Raw genomic sequence first — 25,641 nt, 5'->3', positions numbered from 1 at the left:
AGCAATTACCCAAGTGAGTAATTTTGTTTCATTAACGCACCCTAAAGCACCAAGCTGTTTTGTCAATGGGCACTGCAGGGCCATTGCAATGCTCAAAGAGACAGTTATGTTACCAACCACGGTGTAAGGGATAGGTTTACCAACAAGGAGGGAGAGAGAAAGTAGCTTAGTGTAAGAAGAAAATTAAAGACCATCTATTATTGTCCCAGAAGCCAATTGCAATACTTGTAAAAGACTCTAGCAGCACAGGGTCACACATCAGTTTTTTCTGGCTTTCCAACTTCCAGTTTCTTGGTTATTGTGATTTTTTTTTTTTTAAGAGGACATCATGATGCACATAGCATCTTAGTTTGAAAGGGGAAGGAGGGCATGTACCTGGCTTACCTGAATCCTTCTCAGAGGAAAGCAGAAAAGGAAATAGAAATGAAGTCAAAGCTGTATTACAATTTCTAAGCATCTCTGGATCACTCAATACGGGACACACACAGCAGATGATATATTAAGGTGAAGTATTGAATATCCATAAAGAAGTACCAGCAAATGGTGTCAATTTTCAAACACTTTGCTTTGTCAGCTTCACAAATTTAAAATCAATCATCAAAAAGTCTCTGTATAGATCAGCTGAAGAGACATAAAACCTTACGGTTATCTCCCTGACAAAAAAAGTTGAAATTAAAGATGAATTTGTAAAGACTCAGACTGGCAGAATTCTGTAGTGCTAAAAACGGGGGTCAGCCAACCTCTCAATTTAGAAATAAATGCTGAGGAAAAACAATGACACCCAGTGCACTGCTAATAAATACATCTTGGAGGACAGTTGAACACGCAGAAAAATAGATTTCACAGAGAGGCTTATTTTCAGCCTGAATGCCATTTTCTCACTGCATTATCATAAACATGAGAGAAAAACAGCTATAAATAAAAATTTCTTGGGTAGTCTCTGGAGATTTGTCAAAAACACGTAGTTTTTGTATGCCACAGTGTAAAAGTATTCATTAAAATTAAATTTTAAAATGCCCTGTCCAATATTAGTTGCCTGATGTCCTTCCTTTGATCATAAATTATAAATGAACCAGGAAAAAATGAAGAAACCATGATTCCATTAATGAATTATTTAAGTGTGATTGTTAGTTTTCGCAGTCATTGGGCTAATAAGCTCAGGCTTGTGACACTGAAGTGTTTCTCATTTGAAGGGTGATGGTGATGCTATTAACACCAGTATCAGTGTGTGCCATGAAGCATAAACCCAGCCGGCCCCTTTGGTGGCTGTGCTGTGGCATGGCTGCAGGAGCTATCGCTGGGTCTGTACTGCAGGGGGGGGAGCTGACCCTGCGGAAAGTCAGCAGCAACAGGGTTCCCTGGGTGGCTCCCCACAAGGCAACACTTTAAAAAAGACAGGCAGATACTGACACAAGAGGATCTTCTCCCTACAGCAGCCTGCCAGTGCCGGTGGCACACACAACCAGCTTGGCCCATTCCAGCGGCGGCTCTGGGAGTTCCAGTGAGTCCGAGAGCAGTTCTGAGTCCGACTCCGACAGCGAGAGCAGCTCCAGCGACAGTGAGTGCAACGAGGAGTCACGCAGTGCCACACCGGAGGTAAAGCCACGCTCCCAGTTCCCTCCCAGTGGGGCCTTAGAGGGGAAAGAGTGGAAGGGAGTGAAATCCTGCTCCCTGTTAGGAAAATGTTGGAGTTCTGTGCTGTTTGATGTTGTCGACTTTTTTTGTACTTTACAGTTTTATGTGTATGACCCACATACTCATTCTAGCTTTTGGAAGAATCCTTCTGGCCTACATTTGAATTGCTTTAAAGAAATATTTAGATTTTTGCCAGTAGCTAGAGAAGATTTTATTGACACAGTATTCATCTGGGACTAAGGAAAAGCAACGTGACAAAAATGTGTCTTCAGGGACTAGCTAAACTTTTTAGTTGTATTAAATTTCTCCAGGGCCACATTGTAAACCAGATAAGGAAGCCTAATTAACCATAAATACTCCATAAATTCTCCCATAAAAGTAGCAGTCACCACTAGTTGACTGAAATAAAAGGGTACGTTAAAAACGTTCTCATTTAAAGGGAAAAGCATTGCTTCTGTCTGAGATTTGTTCCCTGTCATTCTTCAAACTGCAGCCTGAACCTCCCTCAACAAACAAATGGCAGCTGGATAAATGGCTAAATAAAGTTAACCCCCACAACAAGACCATCATCAACAATCAGAATGAGCCTCACAGCGAGAGTGGTGCCCAGGCCCAGAGCAACCAGCAGGCCGAAGGGCCAAACAAAGGGAAGCTCAACAGCAGCCTGCCCCCGACCGATTCCAAAGACCGGGCGATCCTTAGTCCCATCCGAGAGAAAGCCAAACCGCGGGTTGCCCAGAAAACCCCAGAGGCAAAAAGCTCCAAGCAGAAGTCACCAGCTCATAATGAGCCAACTTCACAAAGGACTACTGGGAAAAAGCAACCCAAAAAGGTAGAAAGGACTTCCAGTGTAGAAGAGTATAACTGGCCCAAACCAAATAATACCAGCAACACTCCCAAAGAAAAAGACACACAGGAACCCCCCGAGCAGCCAAAGGTTCGAACTAAAGCAGCAGTTGGGAAGACTGCTCCAAGGAAAGAACCACGAACTAGCACAGGTCTCACTTCAGAGAAGAAAAAGTACAGAGGCCCCAGCAAAATTGTCCCCAAATCCCGGGAATTCATTGAAACAGATTCATCTACTTCTGACTCAAACACAGACCAGGAGGAGAGCTTGCAGGCTAAGGTATTGCCAGCCTGCACTGGGTCTGGCAACGGTGTCAAAGTGAAGGACTCTGGCAGTAACATCCTCAGCGTAAGTAGTTTAACCAGCAATGGCAGCAACACATCCATTGACCAGACCAGCAATGACCTGGAGGAGCAGCTCTTTTCTCCTATCCCAATTGTACAAAATGAACTTCTGTCCCCACTGAGAGAATATGAAGAAGTCAAATCTCTGTGGGTGAAAATAGACCTTAGTTTACTCTCTAGGATACCTGGACAAGAGCCTTTCGAGACCACGTCTGTGAAAAGTGAACCAAGAGAGGCAAATGTGAAACACAGGCGACCATCTCGAGAGTCCCCTACCCCAGCAGCTGAAAAACCACCCACAAAATCCAAAAGGAAACACAAGGTAAGTAATTTTCATCATTTGAAGAAAAACACTGAGTTTCCATGCATCTTCGAGGTCAGGACCGTAGTCAGTGATTCCTCACTGCACCCGCAGCAGAGCTGTAAGGAGGCACCGTAACACTAAGCCTTTACTGTTTTCACAAAGGACATGCATTTACCAGTATGTTACAAATTAACACCAGAAACTAGTAAAAAAAAAAATATCCAACTGACAAAATCAATGAATAGTGTATTCTTTTTGAGATTTGTCTTACAAGCGTTTTCACTGTATTTGCTCACTTACCCATTAATTTCCAGTGTTCTTTAATCTGCAGAAAGATTCCCAATGATGAGTTTGTATTACTATAGGTTCAGCCATACCTAAAAAATGTGACTTTTATTTGGAAGGCAGGGGTTTATTGTCTGCAGAATTAAGGCATTTTCACCACTGGCTTAAACAGGCGTAGCTTAATTAAATTCAATGGGATGGTGCTTGCTTATGCTTCTGGTGAATTTAGTCTTTATATTGTTTTGCTGTATAAACAAATGTGGTTCATAGAAATACCATTTGCTTAACTGGCTGTTTTCTCTACAAAGCTACCTGAAAAAGCAAATACATTTTGATTTAAGGCATTATGTTTTATCATGTGTTTTATGTTATTTATGCCCAAGGGTATCCTATCTTGTGGGATATGACAGTGCACTTCAAACTAAATGTGTTTTCAGAAAAGAAACTGAAGTTTTATATCATAAATGAATTTTTGTAGTCAGTTTTTCCAGCTGAAATCGTTGTGCTCTGCTCTGTCTGTGAGAAGTCGTCATAGCGTATGGTGTTTTTTACCCCAAATTTTATAAATTATTGGGAATGTGACTTCAGCTGTCTCTTCTAGTGGACTTCTTGAAATCCTGAGTTTGAGCAGTCCAGTGGTATGAGAGAGTTAACACAAGACAAAGACAAACAATGCCAGACAGACACAGGGTCTGCACCCCTGCCTACATGAGTCACTGCACTGGCTCCTTCCCTGTTGAATTAAGTGGAAATAATCACATAAGTAAACTCAGCAGGTTTTTATTTAGTTTATAGTCTAGCTGTATACTAAAGGCACAGATATAAGAAAGAAGGAGAAAAGACTAGAAAGGGAAGGGATGTATAAGTGTCCATGCTTACGTGTATGTATAAGTATACCAGAGTGCATATTAATTATACAGAAAACCTTGCTAGCTAACTTAGTGGAGTGTCAGTGTGATGAAGAAGGTGTCTCGGCTAAAACAACGAGTACAGTATTGGCAACTAAACTGAGGACTGCCCGGAAAAAAAAAACCAACCCAAAACAAAAAACAAACAAACAAAAAAACCCAAAGCAAAACAGGGTTCTATGAAAGCTGGAACTTCATAAATTCATTAGCTGGGACTTTGAATCAGAAAGTAACAAAATGAAGAATCTCACTCTGGGACTGTACAAACACCAGCTACGCTCTGAAACAGCCCGTTCAGTTGCTGTATGATTGTTCCCTGCTACCCAAGGGGGAAACAAACCAATTAGGATGACTTGAGGGTATATCAACAGTTAAAACAGGGTAGGGAGAGCCTGATTTGTGATTCTAATTCATGCTATTAAAAGATTTATTTTAGCCATCTACTTGTGGGCTTGAAGGCTGATATGAAGGTTCCAGTGACAGAGCAGTAATCAGCTTTGCTTGTATCATCCTAGTTCAGGCACAAAAGTCATGCATCAGGGAATCTTTCAAAGCAAATTTTAAACCAGCTATCACCGTTAATGACTACCCCAGCTCAGTCCTGTAGCCTTTTAGTCCTGTGAGGAATACTTACTCAAGGAAGTTTTCCCATCAACTTCCATTAAGTCAATGAGTAAAAGCTATTTACTCGAGTAAGATTTGGTGCTATCAAGTCATTCCATCTGAATTATTAATTAAATTCCAGTGCACTACAGAAGAAAGCTATAGCACATGAGGCATTTTGCTTCCTAATTATCTGGTTATGTCACTTGTTATATAACTTCATGTCATGTGTTTGGAGCATGTTTAGCCCTGATTTCAGGTGACTTTCACTGCTCTTAGACCAGTATTTTAACTGCTGCTACTGTAAAGGAAATACACTGAGATTCCTGAGCTCCTCTTAATGGCAAGTGAAATTGTGCATAGATGCTGGATCTGTTAAGCTCCACCTTTTTTATTAAAGCAGACAGAAAGCCTGGATACCTTTGTTGAAAGCAAGAAGCAGCGCCTGGAGGACCCTTCAGCTTCATGCCTGCTCCCACCTTGTATCTCTCCAATACCGAATCACAGATTAACCAGCACTAAAGAGTAAGTTCTTTTTTTTCCACATAACATTCACAAGGGATTTCACAGTACTGTTCTACAAATGTCTTTGCTGTAGAGCCAGATGGGGTTTACAGCCCATAAGCATAAGTGACCCAGCATTGCTATTCCCATCCATCAGGAAGAGGATCCACATGGTTTTGAGATTCATTCATCCTTCTGAGGGGACTAGGAATTTAGAGTGCCACCACAATCCTGGTGTACTCTTCTACCCCCAAACTGCATCCTTTCAATTTTCTTTCTTGCCCTTATCATCCTTAACTTCTATGGCCAGAGAATCCTACTAAAAGTGAACTTTATTTGATTGCCTGGAATTTATTTTGTTGAATTCATTTTCATAAGAGACAGTTCTCAGTTTTATTGAACAAAATAGTGACTTTGCCATCCACTTCAGTGGCTTTTATTCTTTAACTGTGTATGCAGCAGTGCCAGGGGTGACCATCCTAAATGTTTCAGACATACATGCTTTTTATTTCAGCAGACATATAATCAAATAGTTTGTGCCTTTCAGAATGTCTTTGAGAGAAGGCTATAATGCTTGAGCAAACAGGTGCCACGTAAATAATGATTCTGATTAGTATAATCACAAGATTAACATTCTATAAATAACCAAAGAGTCCAATTCCCTTCTGTCATCAATTTTGTGAGATGAGGCACTTCTTTGTGCTTTGCACTAGGACAAGCAAAGAACAAAACCCACAATGTGCTTCAGGAAACAATTTGATTGTGGTAGTACTTAAATTTAGATGAAGTTCAAAAATCATTTATGAAATGAAATACACAAATTTTAAAATCCATAAAGAAGGTTGAGCATCATTTTATTTATACTGGTGTAATTACAGAGTAACTTCAGTCCTTGAACTAATGCCTCATTCTACAACTGAGAAAATCGAAGCTGGAGTCTGGAAAAGGCAGCAGAGTTGAGAATTACCATGTGATCTGTAACATGTTGCACGTTTGATAAACATCATGATGGGTGTTGCCTGATTGTCATTGCTAGAAATACAGTGAGCAGAGATATATTGCAGAGGGAATCCAGGATTATCCATCCCCAACACCTCTGCAATCATTAAAAAAAACCTTTCTATTCTTGTCACCAGCAAGCCCTAAGGATCCACCCCCAACCTGATGTTTCTTAATTTGAGCTTGTTTTCCAGGTCATTAATTTGATTCCTCAGAGCTTTCAAGCCTTTGGTATTGTCTGTTAAAATATAATTGTGTCCATCAATAGTTATTTCCATATGCTAGCTTTTCCTCTCATCTGCCTCAAGTTTTGAAGCAAAATTTTCTGACTTCTTTTCCACTACAGTGATGGAGTCCTGGATCACACTGCATTTGTTATTAGTGTTTTCTGCATTCGCTTGAAATAAATGCAATATTGTTTGATAATGCAGGTCTTCAGCTCCCAGAGACATGCAACTGAATGTAGATCAACTTATTTCCCGGAAGATTAGGGAGCTGGCTGAACTGTGTGATGACAAATTTCTGGAGAGCCCCAGATTGTTTTCAAGCAGTTCTACTCTCCAGAGGGTTAAGTTGAGTTATAAGGGGAGGCAAAAGAAAGGGAAAGCTGAAAGTACACTGTTCAAGGACATGGGGGAAAATAACACTTCAGTGGTAAAAGGTTGAAAGACAGGCTTTGCCCTTTGCTCCTTTATTCCCAAAGGTTCTGTATTTTCTTTCAGAACTCCTAAGTCTTTACATAAGGACTTTGAGACATGAGGGTGATTCAGCTGTAGGTGTGATGATGATGTTCATCCATTAAGAAGGTGTTACTGCTCATGGTGGGTGTTCTCACTTGGGAGGAACCTTAGATCTCTCCTGTTAGAATTTGATCCCTGTGCCAACAAGCCAAATTCCCCAAGGCAGACTTCAGAGACTTTTACTGGGCTTTTTCATAGATACAAGAGTGTTTTGACAGAAAGACTGTGATCTCCAGGCCAAAATTTGGAGGCATTCAGGAATCTGGAGGAATCAGTGAAAGACAGGCCACACCTGTGCTTTTGCAGCTCCCACTGGCTGCATATCTGTGGTTTAGGCATTTGAATACATTTCTCTCATACCCCTTCCCTAAATATATGGGCTCAATAAAGCAAGGAAAGATGCACAATTAATTTTTAAAGGGTTACATGTCTAATATGGGCAATTATATGCCTAATTTCCACAAGCTTCTATGACTGCATGTACAATTTGCATGTAGAAATTTCAAATGGCCAGTTGTGAACTTCAAAGTCATACACACAACCAAAAAGCCAGTTCACATTTTATAATCATTGCATAGCCAACTAGTTATCTCTGTGTTTGTTCCTTCCCTCACACACTCTCGGGGGCTGATGCATTTTCCTAAATCTGATATGACACTTAAAATATAATTATTCAAACTATTGCCACTGTATTTTCCTTATTTCTGATATTTCATACCAAAGGAAGGAATAAATGATACTGTGTTTTGTCCAAGTAATTCATAGTAATACATTGAAACACTGCTGTGTAGCTGGATTTTTGTCAAATCAGCTGCCCACTTTGCAGCAGAGGATTATTTATGTATTTACTTGCTTGCCAGAGCAATTTTAATTTAAGCATTAATTGTATGTACTGCTGAATACCATTTATATCTGAATACCTGATTGGTAGACCCAATCCAAACAGAGCACTCTTCGCCAACGTTTGGCAGTTTGTAACAACACAGAGAGTTAATTGCTGATGCAAACTGTGAGTGAATTTCAAACTAAGCTCATATCAGTGAAACACGCCTGCCGACCAACAGGCGTGCTGGAAGTCTGAGGCAAGCATTTCAGCCTGTTTTTCAAGATTTCCTGTTCCCTTTTATTTGACCTTTAGTAAAAGATGCACCTGTACTTGGCAACATATATTAGCCCATCCCTCGGGTAGTCACAACAGCGTTCATTGGGGTTCCTTCATGGCAAAGGCAGCCTTCACATCTAGGACAATGACTTCAGCTTCATTCAGTTGCTGCCATATGGTCCAGGCTATTGCGGGGGTGACCTTTCCTTGCTAACCCCCTGCAGAAAATCAGATACACCGTCAATGTGCAGCATTTCATTGTGGACAGGGAGAGCAGAGGCAAAAGAAAGCCAAGTGATTGGTATAGACAATGGCTTTGTCTCACTAATAGGCCAGAGATACCACTGCATACCGCAAGGAGTGGATAAAAAAAGGGCAAGGAAAGGCAGCTTGAACTGTGAGAGCAGATGGAAATTCTCTCTCCTTCATGCACTGACCTCTTGTTGCCTGCTTCCTTGCTTTCTGCCCTAAAAGAAATCAGGTTGGGAAAAGAAAAAAAAAAAAAAAAAAAAAGCAGATGGGGAGCCTTCTCATTCCTTGATAACTGGTCTTTTTGGACACAAAGATTAAAACCCTGTAGCCACAAGACCATCAGTTCAGCTTGTATTTTTTCCTTGCACTTTTATTGTGTTTCTCCCTAGATTTTAAATATACTTAAACTAACAATCATGTCAGCAAATTAAACCACTGAGTCTCAGTAATTATTGCAATAAATTCATTCAAAATTAGCGATTACTGCAATCAAAGACCAGTTTCTTAGGCCATTAACAGCCCAAAGCAAAGTGACAATCTGGTTAACTGCTGGTAACAACCTATTTCATGGAGGTTATTGTTAACATAAATGCTTTGGTGTAAGTCTGAGGGAGGGAACATTGCTAAATAAATTGTCAACTTAATTTCTGCAAAACCTCATAGGATTAAGTGGGCAATAGGGAGAGGAAAAAAAAAAAGGGGGGGAGAGAGAAGAAAAAAGAAAAAAAAAAGGAAAACACCCAGACAGGATTATAGCCATAAAATATTGTTGGGTTGTTGTTTGGTTGTTTTGGGTTTTTTTTAATTTGAGTTACATAGAAAAAAAAGTATCCTCAAATGTATTTCCCTTTGGGGTTAAGTCTTCCCACGCATAGAATGACTTGTGTGCCAGAGCTGAGTAGCTGCAGCTATATCTCAGTTTGCCCCATCTTATATTTGAGCCCAAAGATGATCTAGTGAAGTTTTAAGTTTTGAAGTTTGAAGTTTTAACTATGGTACCTTCCAGTCTTCTTATTTTTTTCTTGCACTGCTTTCTTAATCCCTCCACTTCCGTGTAGCAGCTGTGAAATGTTGCTTTGATTGCTTTATATGTGCCTTAAATTCCCCCATGCAGTGGTAGACTGTACAAGTGACAGAGTCCTGCATTAGCCCTGCAAATAGCCACAGATGTGCTGAGGAGCCTCATGTAGTGATGCAGGGTCAGATCCTAAAGAGGACTTGGCCAGTGGCTCTCATTCAGGTTTTCTTCAGGTGCTTTTGAGACAGATTTGGCAGACTCAGTTGCTCTTCCCTTTGCAAAGCTGTACCAGGGATAAAGAAGAGCTGCACACAACTGTGCACAGGGGCATGAAGGAGCACTTCGCTCTGTGCTCCCACCCTTATATGCATGTTCAGGGTTCCTTGTGTAGGACAATTTGTTCGGGAGGCAGAGGGTGTGAATTCTGCTCCTGGGTATTTCATTAACTGTGTCTGATTTGCTTCTGTATAATCCAGTAACATGTGCATGCTTTCTTGGGGCACTGCTTACCCTCCTTTGGAAAACTTTCCTCTGGAAAAAGTTCAGAGGATTATTGTGCTATAGCTATGGTAACTTGTCTGGGTTCCAAAATGCCCTTTTGGGGTAAGAAAGCTAACAGAGTGGGCTTTGAATGCAAACTTTTTAGAGGACATATTACAGGACCACATGTGCATAAAATCAGTCTCCTTGAAGAATCGACAGTCTCTTCCTACATGTTTGCTTTCCTTTGATCTTCTTCAGGCCCATGTGTTTTTTGAGCAGGACTGCATCCATATCTGTCCTACTGTAAGGCAATATGAATTCTGTGCTCATTTTTTTTTCTTTAGTCTGACGATCTTTAATATCAGAGAGTTTCAAATAAGATATTTTTAACTCTGCTTCAGTCGAATTAAAATAGTTTTGAGTAGAGGAGTTGAGTATAAAACCTGAAACATGGGGAGTTTGATTTCACTATGTGATATCACAGACAGGCTAAAATATTTTTGTATCACCAAAGGTTCAAATGATCAAAGCAGGTGGAGATATTGATGCTGTTGGTGAAACTGCAAAAGAGGTCAGACTAGAATGAGAGCAAGCTCCAAAATGAGGAGTAAGGAAACTTGGGTTACCTTCTCTTCTTCCCCTTGTTTATGGCAAAATAGATCTATAATTCCTGACACTGACTGAGAGTGACTGGGAACAAAACATAAATTCTTGTTGACTTAATTTGTTATTGAAATTTTAGTCAATAATCATGAAAAGCAAATGATCGTGTAGTGCAATATTAGGTGTCTAACAAAAGATTAAAATTGAGGTTATCTTCATTGACTGAACTAGGACAGTACCTAAAATAAAAATCTATTAGTAGATTAGCATGTTAAACAGTCTGTGGGGTGTTGGGTTTTCCTTTTTGATGGATTTGAGAGGAGAAAGGTCTAGCAGGGTTTTTTGGGTTTACTGTGTACCACAGCTGCCATTTCTAGCCAGCTAACAATTTCTGTACATAAAACAGACAATAGATTATCCTATTACTTGAGCTTTCATGTCAAAACCACATTCATTTTCTGAATCACGTTCAATTCATCAACCGATATTTGCTCAAGGGCTTTTGCCATCTACAACGTATCATTTTAATATAGTGTTGAACAATGGTTTTATTCTAGAGGTCAAATAATTATTATCTTGTTATAGTGATCCTTTTGTAGTTATTATAATTTTTTGTTGTTGTTGTTCACATGCCACGTGCTAGTATGTGTTTTTGCAAAGGTTGCTTATGTGGGCCCTAATCCACCTTTATAAAAGGTGCTTAATGTTAAACACATAAATAATCATACTTGATGTCAAAGGAACTAACCCCATGCATAAAACTTTCCAGCACTTTGCTGAGTCAGAACCTCTGTGACCTCTCAAATGAAGACTGACTCAAATTAGCATTTAAATTGGGTGCAATTTGTACTAATGCACTGGAAGTCGTCCTCCAAAGCAGGAGGTTTCTGCAGCCATTGAAAAGGCAGAAGGTGGCTCTTCTGTTATCACTGCCAGTCCCCTTTTGACTTAGCTCCTAGGACATGGGGACTGCAGGACCTATTTGAGGGCAGAGCTGGCTTCTCAGTAAATAAAATCTAGAGCTTTGTGCCATGGAGGATTAACCAAGGTTCTTGAAAATGCAACTGGTTCTTATCTGTGTCCCAGGAGCAGCGGTAGCTCGGTCAAGAAGGTGGCAAAGAAAAGAGAAGAGAAGCTGTTCCCTCCTCCATTATCCCCCCTCTTGGATGAGCCTGTGCACCGGCGGCACAGCAGTGACAACAGCTCCTTCAGCCAAGAGACCAACACCACAAACACCTCTCAGACCAGCAGCTCTTCCTCCTCTGTTTCTAAACACAGAAAGAATGAAAATAAATCCTCCTCTAACCCCAAAGGAATCTGTGTAAGTAACCAACTTCAGTTGCTGGAAGTGAACGAGATAAAATAAAATTAACTTAGCTTTGTTCTGTTTGATTTTTTTTCCCCCAATATCTATTTTCAAATGCTTATGTATGTAGCCTCACTCAGGGCAGCAAGGAGTGGATCTTTGCAGAGCTGGGCATAAGTAATTCTTGCAGGTTCCATTTTTACATCAGCATTAGGCATCTACCTGGCATTGTGTTTTGCTCCCTGAAACACCTGGAGGAGAGCCCCTGCAGCCACCAAGTAACTGCAGTTACTCCCTTAACTCTGTAACTACAACACCACACATTTTGAAAATAAAACTTCAAGAATTTTGGTATTCATCACCTGAATAATTACTGCAAATTCTCAGCTAGAATTAAGCACTGTAGGTATACTGAATATTGTGGCCCAAACTAAACAGACAACAAAAACCTAACAAAAAGCTACCTGTCCATAGCACACTTCACAAGGAAATATCTTCTCACAGGTTTGCAGACTCCCAGCTTCCAGCAGTAAGGTTTATTTACACCTCTATCCATGAATTATGTATGTAAGCTTTTAGAAGCCATGTAAATAGGTTTGGGTTTTTTTTCCTGCCAAAAAAAAAAAAATCATTTTGTTTGGGCCATCTCGCCGTGAAAGGTTTTCACAGAGACAATTCTTTCTTACTTGCTTTTCACCAAATTCAGATTTTTTTTGACTGAAAATACATGAAAAAAGAGCCAAAACTAGAAGCTGCATAGTAAAATTTCACATCAGCTTGTCATCTTTTAGATTAAACAGGGAAACTTCAGGGGTTTGGTCCATTTTTGAAAATAGCCCTCCCTCTAGAGTTTCAAACATATCATTATCAAACTATATATGTACAGTATCAAAATGTATCTTAGTATCACTGTCAAAATTAAAAGACAAGAAGAAGGTTCTGCCACAAAAAAGGACATGCATAGCCCCAATTTTCATAGTTCGCTGCTTTGTGAGAGGCTGTTACCATGCACTGTAATAGTAAAACTCACAAGTTGCATTGGATCGTAGGTGACAAATCACTTCACCTTATTCATTCATCCCTGTTGCTTTCTGATATCATTGTGTCACTTCAAGCTGCGAGAGTAATACACATGCCTTCAACTGAAATCAATGCCAAAATGAACTGCATATGTCAGCAAATAAACAATGCTATGTAAACAGCAGGGCCACTTCCTCTCACTCCCAGCATCTCTAGTCAGATTTATCCTTTGGTTTTTTATTATCCTAATACATGAAATATTTGTCTTCTGAAATATGTTAGAATTTTTTCCCTAGTTCATTGGTTAATCTGTAATTTAGTTTATCAGTTTGTGGACCTAGGTTGCAAGTTGCAGTTGCCTGATTTAAAACCTTCTGTTACGCTTCTGGTTTTAATCAATGGAAAGTCGAAACTCCTTACTTCTGCTTTCCATCCTTTTCTCTGTCCTGTGTAGGGTGAGGAAACCATTCCTTGCTCAAAATCCAAGCAGACTTTTCAGACACCTTACAGTTAACTATTAATAATATAGAAAAAAAGGTTACTTTATGTGATATACCTTGAAGGTGGATATACATCCAGCCCTTCTGCATTAGATTTCCCCACATTTGCTTTAACCAGTGTCTCCAGGCAGTAACATTGTGGTATCCAGGCTGACTTCACCTAAGAGTATAGGTTAATGAGTTCAAGTGAAGGGTCAGAGGTAGAGTCATATTGTCTAATTAATATAATGGGCTTATGTTATAAAGGATGGAAGCATGGTTTTGTGAGGTAACTTGGATGTTGTTGGGTATATGTGAGTACTGCTCTGTGCCTTGGCCCTTTGTTTGTTTGGGGTTTCTTTGGAGGGGTGCGTGTGAGCACTAATATTGTTAGAAGGTGTTTGATTGAACTACGAAGAGTTAATAGTCCTTTATTTCTAGGAGGAAGAATCGCACAACACACCAACAGCCAACACTCTTCTTGACACCAGCCATCTAGAAACAGACATCTGGTCTGCAATGCCAACACTTTCCAATGGGAATTCTGAGCCCAGAAGACCTAAAATAACATTTGATGATGTGTGAGTATTATTGGATCTCTGTGCTGGCTGCATGTTATGTAGTTGGGATTTTCATGCCAGCAGAGCTCCCAGTGAAAAAGACTATCTTTGATTATAACACTAGCATTGGGCACCTGTGTGGATAGTGCTGCACAAAGGCAAGCACAGTTTTAATCATTACAAATGAACTGTTGTCACTGATTAATGAAGACTCTGTTGATAAATGTTTTCAGATCATGAATGTTGGTTCATGGTAATTCTTCTTCATTTTTTTTATTTTGGCTCCTCTAATGGAAATTTCTGATACTTAATTTAGAATATTTTATTTTTAAATATTAGTTTAAATTATTTTTCCTTTTCCTCTGTTCAGCACACATTAATGGGTCCTTTGGGTGGCCAGTTTCTACAGCTAATTATTTTACATTCTGATCACCCATCATATCTTTGCACACAGCAGCTTAATACCAGGTTAAGGTTTAAAGAGATAAGTGGGCATATATGTCAAAATTTTTCTTGGAAACAGCAATTTTCTCAAACAATGTTTGTCCAACTTGAAAAAATTGATTTTGTCTCCTTAGGCTTCACAATGCGGATTATTACATGCAAGAGGCTAAGAAGTTAAAGCATAAAGCAGATGCATTGGTAGGTTATCACAGGTGGTTTTTTTCTCTTTCCACTACGGAGCTGGGTGTTACAAAAATGTACATTCTGAATGTCATCTAAAGCCTCAGAAACCAAGAGGAACTCTTCGTTGACTAAAGCATGCTTCAGATTGTACTCCATAAACACACTGTCCACAACAATTCAAACCCTGAGCACCATTAACAATTCTTTCCGCAAAAGAGAAGCTCCTTACAGTAGTCGGTATCTTTTCTGAGCAGGAGCAACAGTCATGCTGTTTGTGAAGGATGTAAAATAAATTCATGAAAGATGATGTGTATTTGAAATTTGTTTTCCTATTCACTTTGAGCCTAAATCAAAAGTGTTTAAATATTCCATAACAGAAAGTTAAGAAAGGCAAATCACCCTCCACCCCATTATCATGTGGTAGAAGAATCAGAAGATTTCTGATCCAAATATTTAAAATTTGCAACAATTGATTTTTAAATCGTATATTCATTTTTGTTGCATGCTTTTGAGCTAGTAAATAAAGGCTCAACACACTTCTTCCCAAAAAAATTTTCAATTAGGTAGTTCAGTGTTGGGAAAGCTTTTTCTCTCATTTTATCCCAGATGAAATTCCAGCAAGATTGACCTAATTTTGCAAAGCGTTTTGCTTTTGATAAAACTGCTTAATCTGACAGATTATGCTGTTAGTTTGTTCAATCCAAGCTATTGCTAGCACTGAAGTGCCTTTGATAGCCATTTGTTTTGTGGGTAGGGTCATTGCTCCTGTATGCTACATGGAGTGCAGAACAGCAGCTCTTTTAGGCAGGCTCAGTGGAGCTTGACTCCTCTATTTATTTAAACTAGGATGTCTAAAATGGAACGTGGCCATTCCCTTTGCCCCTCAAAATCACGAGTGAAAAAGAACTGGGTGATTATTCACCTCTCACTGTCTTGATTGTGGTTTTTTTGCATGCATATCATATCATTCCACATTAGAGATTTTTGTGCCTGGAAATAGGTGTGTGTCCAAAAAAACCTCCAAAGCAATCACGTTATGTTTTTAAAAACCAAACCAACCATCCAAATGTAAAAATAAAAAAAGCTCTCCCTCTGCTGTTGGTGAGCTCAAGGAGACTTGACATGTCAAGCTGACTGCTTCAGCTCTCTGGCCTCCCTTTTGACTTGGGGCACAGCGTTACCAAGTGTGTTTTCTGTGGGAGGTGGGTTCAGTGTTTTGGCAACCCACGGTGACTGTCAGTAATTTAGCAGTCGTCCCTCCCAACCTGCCCCTGGCAGGAGGTGTCCTGCCCTGATTCCTGCAGCCCGACTCAGCAGAGTGTGTTCAGCCAGAGCCCTGACATCTGCAGGTGGGAAAGGCTGGCAGAAGCAGACTGACAACACCTCCCACAGCTGATTGACCTTTAAAGAAAATACACATGGTTCTGGCACAGGGATGCCTGCTCTATGCTAGCAAATATTTACAGGCTCAGGCTCCTGATGATCTCAACATGCTATGTCAATCCACTTCCCTCCACAGCCTGATTCACTCAGAAAGTGTTGACCTGTCTCCTCCCATCCTCTTACCTTTGACTATGCCTTGCAGAATCAGGGGTGTTTTTCAAGCAGAACTAAGAGGAGCAGGCACAGCACATCGTGCTGCTGCCTACAGGCAGGCCTTGCCTGTCACATGCAGTTTGACACCCTGAGTGCTCTTATGGGAATGTGAGGCCACCCGGTATGATGTTGGCAGGCATAAATACCCATGAACAAAGTGTCTGCTTTTTCTTTCCACTATTTAGGTCTCAACTTTTTTTGTTTGTTTGTTTGTTTGTTTTGTTTTTTTTCCACCCAATACAGCTGCACACAAATTATCTCCATGTAACACATTTGCTGTGCAATCCCGTAGTGTTAGTTGTCCTATGGAAACAATTGCTTCTGGTTACTTGGTGCTGACATGACAAAGCACACGCAGCACTGAAAGATGTGTTGCAGTGGCTAGAAAGATAATGCATGTGACCTCAAAATGTGTCAGCAAATGTTAATGAGATTTGTGGCAATGCAGTTCCTGAGCTTGTATGGAAAATAGATTTCTGGTGAAAGGCAGGGCATTTTGCATCTTATGGGAGCAACCCCATGAAAACCTATTTTTGTCTGGGATAGCAGTAAGGAATCAGCTAACTTGGATGGGCTGCTGCACTGGCAGCTGACTGTACCATATTGAAGAGAAATTGGGCACCTTGTTCTGTTCTCAGCTGAGCTGTGATGAGCTGGAGTTATTCCACCTACTCCACTAGAGTCAGCGTGGCACAAAGGGCAGGACTGGATCCCATTTCTGGCTCAAACTGTCTGTCTGTACTAAATCTGCTGGCAGCCAGATTCTTTGGGGGTTTTATACCACAAGAAAAGTTGTCTTTGGAAGACTTGAAGTAAAGGAATCTTAAGATTATTCTGAGAAATAGCCATTGAAATAGAGAGAAAACATTTAGGAGTATTTCCCATTTTGTGATCGTTCAAGTAATACCTGTCAATTATACAAAGGCTTTGTACATAATCTGTGCACAAGAGCAGAACTTGGAATTAAATGTACGCAGGGGGAACTAGTTATAAGTTTACTTAGAAGTAGCCACAAAGGCAAATAAACTGTTACCTTGGACCAATACTAAACGTTCTGCTTAATATGTTGCTATGATAGGCTTCCATTTTGTGAATGGAAAACATATGCAGATGCATCAAAAATATTTTGATAGAGACATACTAAGAAATTTTTAAATTATTTAAAGTACATTGGATCTCCTATATCAAATGCCACATTAGTAGAATTCAGCCATCAAAAATTGAAAATGTTAAATACTATTATAAAATACTTACTATAAAAATGTCATATATAATATTCATTACACATAAAAAAAGAAATCAGTATGTCTAAGTCAGTTTAATCACAACCATTATGAGGACTAAAACCTTTTGCAATAAAATCCCAGTAAAATAAAATATTTAGCAGTGCTATATTTTGTCTTTTTTTTTTTTCCCTGCTCTTTCAGTCATCACCATAAGTGATGAGGGGTTTTTTTGATCAACAGTTAACACAGTGTGACGTCTGAAAAATGGCATGGACTTGTTACTTAACCCTTGCATAGTGACATCCAAACTTAGTTCATATATCACGGCCTAATATGGATTTGTTCAAGCATACTTTGTGTACCTCATTGCCTGTTTAAATCCATACCTGTCAATGGACATACATTGACCTACCTCTGTGAGGGTATGGTCATATACTACCTGAAAATATTTGGTAAAAACATAGACCCTACCTGAATTAATGTATGAATTCATTCTTAACTACCAGCCTCACTTTGCTTTTATCCTAATGCTAGCGTTGCTTTGTATAATGATCTGTCTACCTAGAAATTAAAGCTGAAGGATTTTCTTGATGGTGTCATTCCCATTTCAGCTGGAGAAGTTCGGCAAAGCAGTGAATTATGCTGATGCTGCCCTCTCCTTCATCGAGTGCGGGAACGCTATGGAGCGAGATCCATTAGAAGCTAAATCTCCATACACCATGTACTCAGAGACTGTGGAACTCATCAGGTTAATGTCCTTTCTGTGATCATTTTCATCATCTCATTTCAGTCATAATTAGAACCTGCTATGTTTTAAAAAATACCATTTCGACGTATTAATGATTTGTCCAAGGCATCTTCATCTCAGAAGTCATCATAATTAGTTCTTGCCATTTTATTAATGTCATGGAAAATTTATAATTGATGGACACTGCTTTTATAAATTATCCCCTTTAGAGGTTATAATGTGAGTGTTATAATTTGCAATATTCATAAAATTAAAATTGAAATGTAGTGGGTGGAAGTAAAGTATAGTAATTTCACTGTTTGGCAATGACACTTGTCTCTTAAAAGGTGTAGTTTTATAATTCAAAACATTAAAGTGAGTCTATCAGGATTTCTATTACAAACCTGGTTTTAGAGGTTTATAACTTGGCTGTTAAAAAAAAAAAAGAAGCTGAAACTTGGCACATAAGATGATAACCAGAGAGGAAGCTTTCCACATGTATTGCATTTAAAAAGTATATTTTTTAATGTTAAAGGAATGTGAACCAGCTGAATTAGTTTTAATACAGTTTTGTAGACTCATAGGCTAGAATGTGGATGAGAGCACCTTTACTTAGTAATAAAATGTCTGAATTATTATTTTAAAATCTGCTACTGTTCCCTATAGCTGTTTCATAGTGTTGGCTCTGTAGAAATAATAGTCTCCTGAGTAACTAAGGGATTGTTTGCTTTCCTTGTGCAAATTATCAAAGTGAAGTCGAGCAGGATTAAATTTACCTGTGAGTAGGACAACAGGATTTTCCCTCTTCACTGTGATGCACCTTTGCTTTCCCCAGTGTATGCTCGGAATACCACCATTAATGTCAGTGTAATTATTGACAATTTACACAAGAGAAAGAAAAGGAGACAAATCAGGCCCTAAATGTTTGGGGTTTAATATGACAAAGGTGGTTTTTTTAACATGCAGGATTTTAACATGCCAGATGAGCTATTAGGGACTGCCAAAAATAATGCATGTTGTACATTTAGAGTAAGAAGGTATTTGCATAACAAAATGAATCAAATCTTAAGAAGCTCTTAATATGCCTGTTCAATATTTAAAAACGTGGTTTTACATTCTATGCTTCATAAAGAGAAGAGGAAAATCTAAAGAGATTACTCAACAAAAAGTTATGTTCACTCAACACTTACGATCCAAGTCAAACCCTTGGAGAGCAAAGGACTTAAGAAAAGGAGGTGCTCCACTCTTCTGAAACTCTTCCCGCACTCTGGCAGTGGACAGACAGTTCAGTACTTTGTGTCCTGAACTAAACAACTACAGTTCTATGGCAGGAGAAAATGTATTTAAAGAAATATTCTTTAAAGAAATGAATGCTTCTTTGCAGGAGCCCTCCTTTATTTTTATTTTTTAAGAAAACCACACAGCACAGTTGAAAATGGTGTTCCTCAGTCCAGCAGTCTGTCTGTTCAGAGGCGGACAGACCAAAAAAATCTTTGTTCATTCAAAAGCCACAACATGTGCACCACAACTCAGAGAACGGCAGCTCTAGGAGCAGCTCACAGATGTGTGATACCTGCAGCTCCCCTCCATCCTGCAGCGCTGGGGTGATCAGAGGCACCTGAGCAGCATACGAAGCCCCTCTGCCTTGCTCCTCCCAGAAGCTCCTGTATCAGCACAGGACTGCTGCAGGCTACGTGATAGACCTTGGCATGGAAGCAGCACCTGAACTGATTTTGGCTATGGATGAATCTGGAGGAATTTGTTATAGTAGATCTCTAACTTCTAAATAGCTAAAGTCAGATGAGATGAATTCTATCACCTACCATCAAAGGTAGAGCTTAACTTATCAGCTCTTGTATGCAGCATCTTTTAGGCAGCCAGGGAAAGACTGGTTTGCCCGTTTGATTTCTGTCAGTGGTCAGACATGGGAAAAGGTGATTTCCCAGATGATCAGCAGTCTGGTACAAGTTCAGTAAACTCCATGGACAAATACACACTTTTTGTGGGCTACAGTGGGTGCTGAATGCGCAAACCAAGTAAGTGGCTCTGCACGCACCCTTTCTCAGTGTGGCTTCTAATGTTAACATATATTTTTACTGTGAGATAAGAAATAGAAGATTTTTCTCACTTTTACTCCTCCGTTCATCAGAGGCACCATTTTCCCCTTTTGCATTAGCTGTGTCTGCCCTGAGTATCTGCATCAGACACCTATTTGTGAAAGCAAGTGGAGCACCAAAGAGGTTGGGAATATCAGACATCTGACTGGCAAAAGGATTTTAAGTTAATGGTAATGCTAAGCTCCCTAATGAAACACTGAAAATCCCCAAAAAGACATCTATCTTTGTGTTTGATCAGTCTGGAACAATACCAAAGAGCAGATGAGATAGGACTTGGAGGAAGCACATCAGGTGGTGTGTGCTACAGCTGCAGGCTGGGGGCTGATGATGGAGGTGGTGGGAGGAAGGCAGAGCGAGAGCAGCACTGCCTGCCTGCACTCCATTACCTCCTTGTAAATGAGAACTCATCCAGACTGCCTGGGTACCTTAAAACTTTCTTACGCAACGCTGAACCCTATTACTTATTCTAACACAAGTACCTGTGAAATTGCATTAGGGCTCAGAACAATGATTTTATGCGATGAATTGATTTTCAAGAGACTAAATGCATGGAATGGAGTGGGCTCAGTTAAGGAGGCGGAGGGGGGGAGGGGAAGAGAGAGAAGGTAGGACTACTCAGTCTTTGATCATCCAGATGCTGGACAGAAGCAATTAAATAGAAAGGGAAGACCAAGTATACAACACTCATAAATTAATGGACCTAAGAATTTAAAAAGCTTTGAGCATGACCTTTTCTGTATTTAAAACCATTTTCTATATAAAATATATTAAAAGCTTTGAAGAAGCATTTATAAGAAGGATTTTGAAGGTATTATTCAAGCCCAAAGTATTATATATCTAAAACCTTATTATATATTACTCTACTCTTCAGTACATATACGACCAAGATCTTATGCCTCTGTCCAACACTCATCACACGTTTGTGGACTCAGCCTGGATGGCTGGTTATGATATCATTTATATGCCCAAGAATAGTTTACCATTTTGGCCCAGAAAATGAGTTAATGATTTACTTTAACCCTCCAGATTTTAAGTGGTGCTTTCTGTTGAATATTACATTGATCTCATCATTACAGAACAGTGTGACCCTTAGCTATTGCAGTCAGAGAAGATTATCTCTGTGTGGCTGTTATTTTTCAGTGTCACTAGTATTCTGGGAAACATCTTAATTCCCAATTTCTTCTCTCCTCACCTTTCTGACAAGGTATGCAATGAGACTCAAGAATTTCACAGGCTCTTCTGCCACGGAAGGGGACAAGAAATTAGCAGTTTTATGGTAAGTCCCATTGCGATGATGAGAGAAGCAGCTAAAATCTTAAGGAGGACTTTAAAAGTACTGAATTACTTAAGCAGCTTACAGAAGATCATTATTCTTGTTTTCCATTAAACTATTAAAGGATAACTAATGGATTTCTTCAGCAGCTGACTAAACATTTATTCTGCTAATTTATACTCTTATCAAGATGGGATTTTAATGCTTTTGACCACTTTTTTTTCCTTTCTCCATTTGCTTATGTTTCAAAATCTAACCTTAGAACAGAAATTGCAAAATATAGGTCAGCTTTTTTTTTTTTTTTTTACAGTTTATAGGTTTCATTAAGCAATGGAATTAACATAATCCTTTCCTAATTACCACAGCTACCGATGCTTATCACTTCTCTACTTGAGAATGTTTAAACTAAAGAAGGACCATGCTATGAAGTACTCCAGATCTTTGATGGAATATTTTAAGGTAATCTTTATTCTTTTTAATTTATTGATATGAAATGAAATTCATACCAGTACTGAGAGCTCTCAGATATATAACTGCATGACTTAAAAGCCCCACATTTAACCTCTCCCCTGGGAAATGCAGGCAGGATGGTTGCCAGGGAGTGGGGACAGGAGTGATTTGGGGAATTTTTGGATTAGTGACTTGATTCAAAAGACCATACTCAGTAATTCTACTGACATAAGATTATTCTCAACACGATGTCACGTTTATGCAAGTTTCTATAAAGGAGACTGATTCTTTCAAGATTTCAATGTGCAAATGATTATGAACTGACCCCCAATGAACCATAATAAAGCAATTATTAGGCTTTAGTTAGATAAATTTAGATTTTAAATTCTGTGAGATTTGCTGAAGCTTATTGCAGACTCAGAGATTACTCCTTTTATTTCTATGGAACTTCAGGTTGCCTTATCCACATCTTGAAGGTTTGCCTTTAGCTTCAATTGAGTGGAGGTCAGCTGATTGTCATGATTGTGTGATGTGTTCCTTTACCTTGTCAAATGCTGTTTACTCAGTGTAAGAATGACAAGTCCACACTGTTTCTAAATTAAGAAACAGACTCTTTCTTCAGCTCTGCCAAGGTTTTGATATTTATATTTTACTGGTTAATGCTGTTTGAAGCATACATTAATTCTTGTACATTATTACTACATACTATTCTATAATTATGTAATTATACTGGTCGGCCCATCAGTCTTCTTTTGTTGCTTTTTTCAGCCCCTGTGAATTTGTTCCAGGCTTTGACATATTAGTACTGCAAACCAGTAAAACTTTTAACACTGCAGTTTTAATATTTTCATGTGAATGGTGATAAAATGGTCCTACTGCTGTAAAACGCCAGTACTATCACACTAGCAGCCACCACTTAGTCCTGACTGCTGGTGTCCTCTGTGTGTATCTCTGTAACTTCAGTAGTTACTCCTGATCTGCTCAAATTGAGGCTCGCTTGAAGTCATTAGCAGTGCCTGTGTTGTACTCACGGAGTTTTCAGTCAGGGATTTGTGCAACAAATTAAATTTGAACTAGACACATTTATAGCCTCAGCATTTTCATGAAATGTATCCCAACCGCTTCAGATTTTATCCAGGATGAATGTATATAGTGTCTTAAAAAAAAAAAAAAAAAGGTTATTAGACAAAAAATTTGGTAAACTTTTTTCTGCAGAAAGTAATGATTTCTTAAAAAAAAAAAAAAAGAAAGAAAAGAAAAGGGTTGGGGGTTCTCACTTCCCTTAAAGACACTTTACTTTCTCTAGCTGTGCAAATAGGTACAATGGAGAACATGTTTCTACTCCCAGCATTTTACTGCATCCGCAGGAGAAAATGTTTTTTAATGTAAATGAAAATATGAGAAAAATAATTATAAGAAAAAAATGTAATAAAACAGACAAATCATGAATGCTGGGTTTAGGCATCCAGTTGGAGCTGAGTATTTCAGCTAATGTTACTGTGTGTGTGCTATGGGCACTGTAACTCATTTGCTAGAAGTAGTGTTTGAGTGTGTACAGGTTATATGTTCAGGATCTTTTTGTAGTAAAGGCATAGGAGGAGAAGAGAAAAAGAGCTATTAACTATGTATTAGCTTTGTATTGCTGCACAATGTTCCAATGTTCACTGTGTTCACTAGCAATAATTTTTAATACAAATGAAGTAGATTAACTGTTTGAAAAGAGTTGTTACTCAAAATTTTGCCCAATTCTAACTGAAAAGCAACCCTGTTTACAGCAGAGCTGGAAAGGAATTTGTTGGCAGAATTGTCTTTCATATTTTTCCTCACAAATGCCATTTTGTCCAAATTGAAACCATTTGTGGACAGAACTGGTTCTGATTAATATCCAGTTAAAAATTTCAAATTGATGGGTTTGACAATTCAAAACAAAAAATAACCATTTAATCATGAAGTAGTTTTGAAATTTAGAGACAACTTGATGTAAAATACAACTAAAATGATATTTTTTAAGTGAAATGAAACTTCTAAGATTAGAAAAAGTAGCATCCTTTGATGCATTTCACCTAGAAGTTTGAACAAGATTTCTATATTTTTGAAAATATGTTGTCAATAGTAATTGGCAAAAACATTTCAAATACCTTCATTGTCAAATAACACCTCCAAATCAAGATCTAGTCTTAATCTTGCAGACCTACTATTTGTCTCCAGATACTGTCAGGAACGATCCCCAGATAGTAGAAACTAACATCAAAGCCGCTTCTTCATCCCTGAAGACTTTCCAGGGGAGTTTAGGATCTCCCCCCTTCTTACATATGAGTGGGTGGCAAATATATATACTACATATGCTTTGTATTGCAGAACACTCCATTTTATGCTCACATCTTTAATGAAACACAGTGGGATGCTGTATAGGAACATACAGGCAAGGCCAGTATCATGGTTTGGGCAGTGTTTTCTGCTTTGGCCAATGCTGTCGGCAGGTTTAGCCATGTTTTAGAAGTCAAGGGTAGGATTTTGCTCCCAGAGTCAGCTGCGTGACCTTGGGCCATGCCCTGGGCTGCTCTGTGCTCCACTGAATCTCTGTGCCTCACAGGCAAAATAGTGATTTACAGTAACCAGATGATTCTCGCAATAATGACAGTAATACTTTGCAGAGGAGTTGTAAAATTTGATTGAATTTTCACAGTGCATGCTGACTTCTTTGCAAGGGAGCTCCAAATGGTTGTCGTCAGAAAGCATACATAGATAGCTTCAGCCCTGATACTACCACCTTTTGTAGGAACTAAGAAAGTTACCAGCCAGTCAGAGTGACTGGAAAAATCTGGGGTTTATTGTTGCTGGGCAATCTTTTTGTACAGGGTTGTACAAGGTGCTACACAGACGTGAAAGGCAGAATGAGTAAGCAGGTAAGGAAAAGCAATTTGTGCAAATAAAATACATAAAAATAAGGGTATTCAAGCAGATCGTTACTAGAAGTTTTATTTCTGCTACTATCTGAATCCCAAGCCACCTTCCCTAGCAACTTGGAGGGACTGATTTCATTAAGACATTAACTCAAATTATTTTTCTTTCTTATTGGAAGATTGAAGGTCCTCCTAAAGATAAGAAGTCATTTGCACTCTGAAGAACTTTGTTTTGGTGGTAATTAAACCACTTTTTTGTGAACTACAACTGCTTTTACTTGAACTTTACTGTATTCCCTCTTTCATCAAGTGACTTTCAAGCTACTGGTTGGAACCTACCAATCCTCCACCAGCCGTTTAATTATGGGACTGATGTGCAGAGCTGTTCTGCTATGTGCACTGTAGCTTTTGCTACAAAAACCGGGAGTTTTGAGCCTTGTGTCATCAGTATTGATGTATTTGAATCACCTTTATTTACGTTTTGGTTTTGTACTTACAGAACTCTTCAAAAGCCTCACAGGCCCCCTCACCTTGGGGCGGCAATGGAAAGTGAGTATTTTCCGCTGAGTACTTCTGTCTGGGAACGAGTGGTTCCAAGAGGGGGGGGAATGATTTGGTGCCTCTAAAGGCAAAGGACAGGCCATGACTCAGTAGTTTGGGAGCTACAGGTGTGTTTCAAATACGTAGCAGGTAGAAAATGTTCTTCTGCACTACAGAATTGATCTTACAG

The 25,641-nt window shown here is 39.2% G+C and overlaps 1 protein-coding gene across 3 annotated transcripts in view; it reads left to right on the top strand.

The window, feature by feature from the left end:
* Window positions 1-25,641, top strand: part of AFF2 (ALF transcription elongation factor 2) — a 351,452-nt gene that overhangs the window by 305,481 nt on the left and 20,330 nt on the right. For 2 of the 3 annotated variants that reach the window (XM_055818361.1, XM_055818363.1), the window contains exons 10-19: window positions 1,434-1,596; window positions 2,129-3,148; window positions 5,327-5,451; window positions 11,714-11,948; window positions 13,874-14,013; window positions 14,571-14,634; window positions 18,053-18,189; window positions 21,490-21,561; window positions 21,924-22,017; window positions 25,411-25,460. In XM_055818361.1, the coding sequence (XP_055674336.1) occupies window positions 1,434-1,596; window positions 2,129-3,148; window positions 5,327-5,451; window positions 11,714-11,948; window positions 13,874-14,013; window positions 14,571-14,634; window positions 18,053-18,189; window positions 21,490-21,561; window positions 21,924-22,017; window positions 25,411-25,460 (2,100 nt within the window). The remainder of the gene's footprint in view (window positions 1-1,433; window positions 1,597-2,128; window positions 3,149-5,326; window positions 5,452-11,713; window positions 11,949-13,873; window positions 14,014-14,570; window positions 14,635-18,052; window positions 18,190-21,489; window positions 21,562-21,923; window positions 22,018-25,410; window positions 25,461-25,641) is intronic. The other variant, XM_055818362.1, reaches the window with a different exon arrangement.

Source organism: Falco peregrinus, chromosome 13 (genome assembly GCF_023634155.1).
Source record: "Falco peregrinus isolate bFalPer1 chromosome 13, bFalPer1.pri, whole genome shotgun sequence".
Taxonomy (NCBI): domain Eukaryota; kingdom Metazoa; phylum Chordata; class Aves; order Falconiformes; family Falconidae; genus Falco; species Falco peregrinus.
This window is presented reverse-complemented; position numbering and strand designations above follow the sequence as displayed.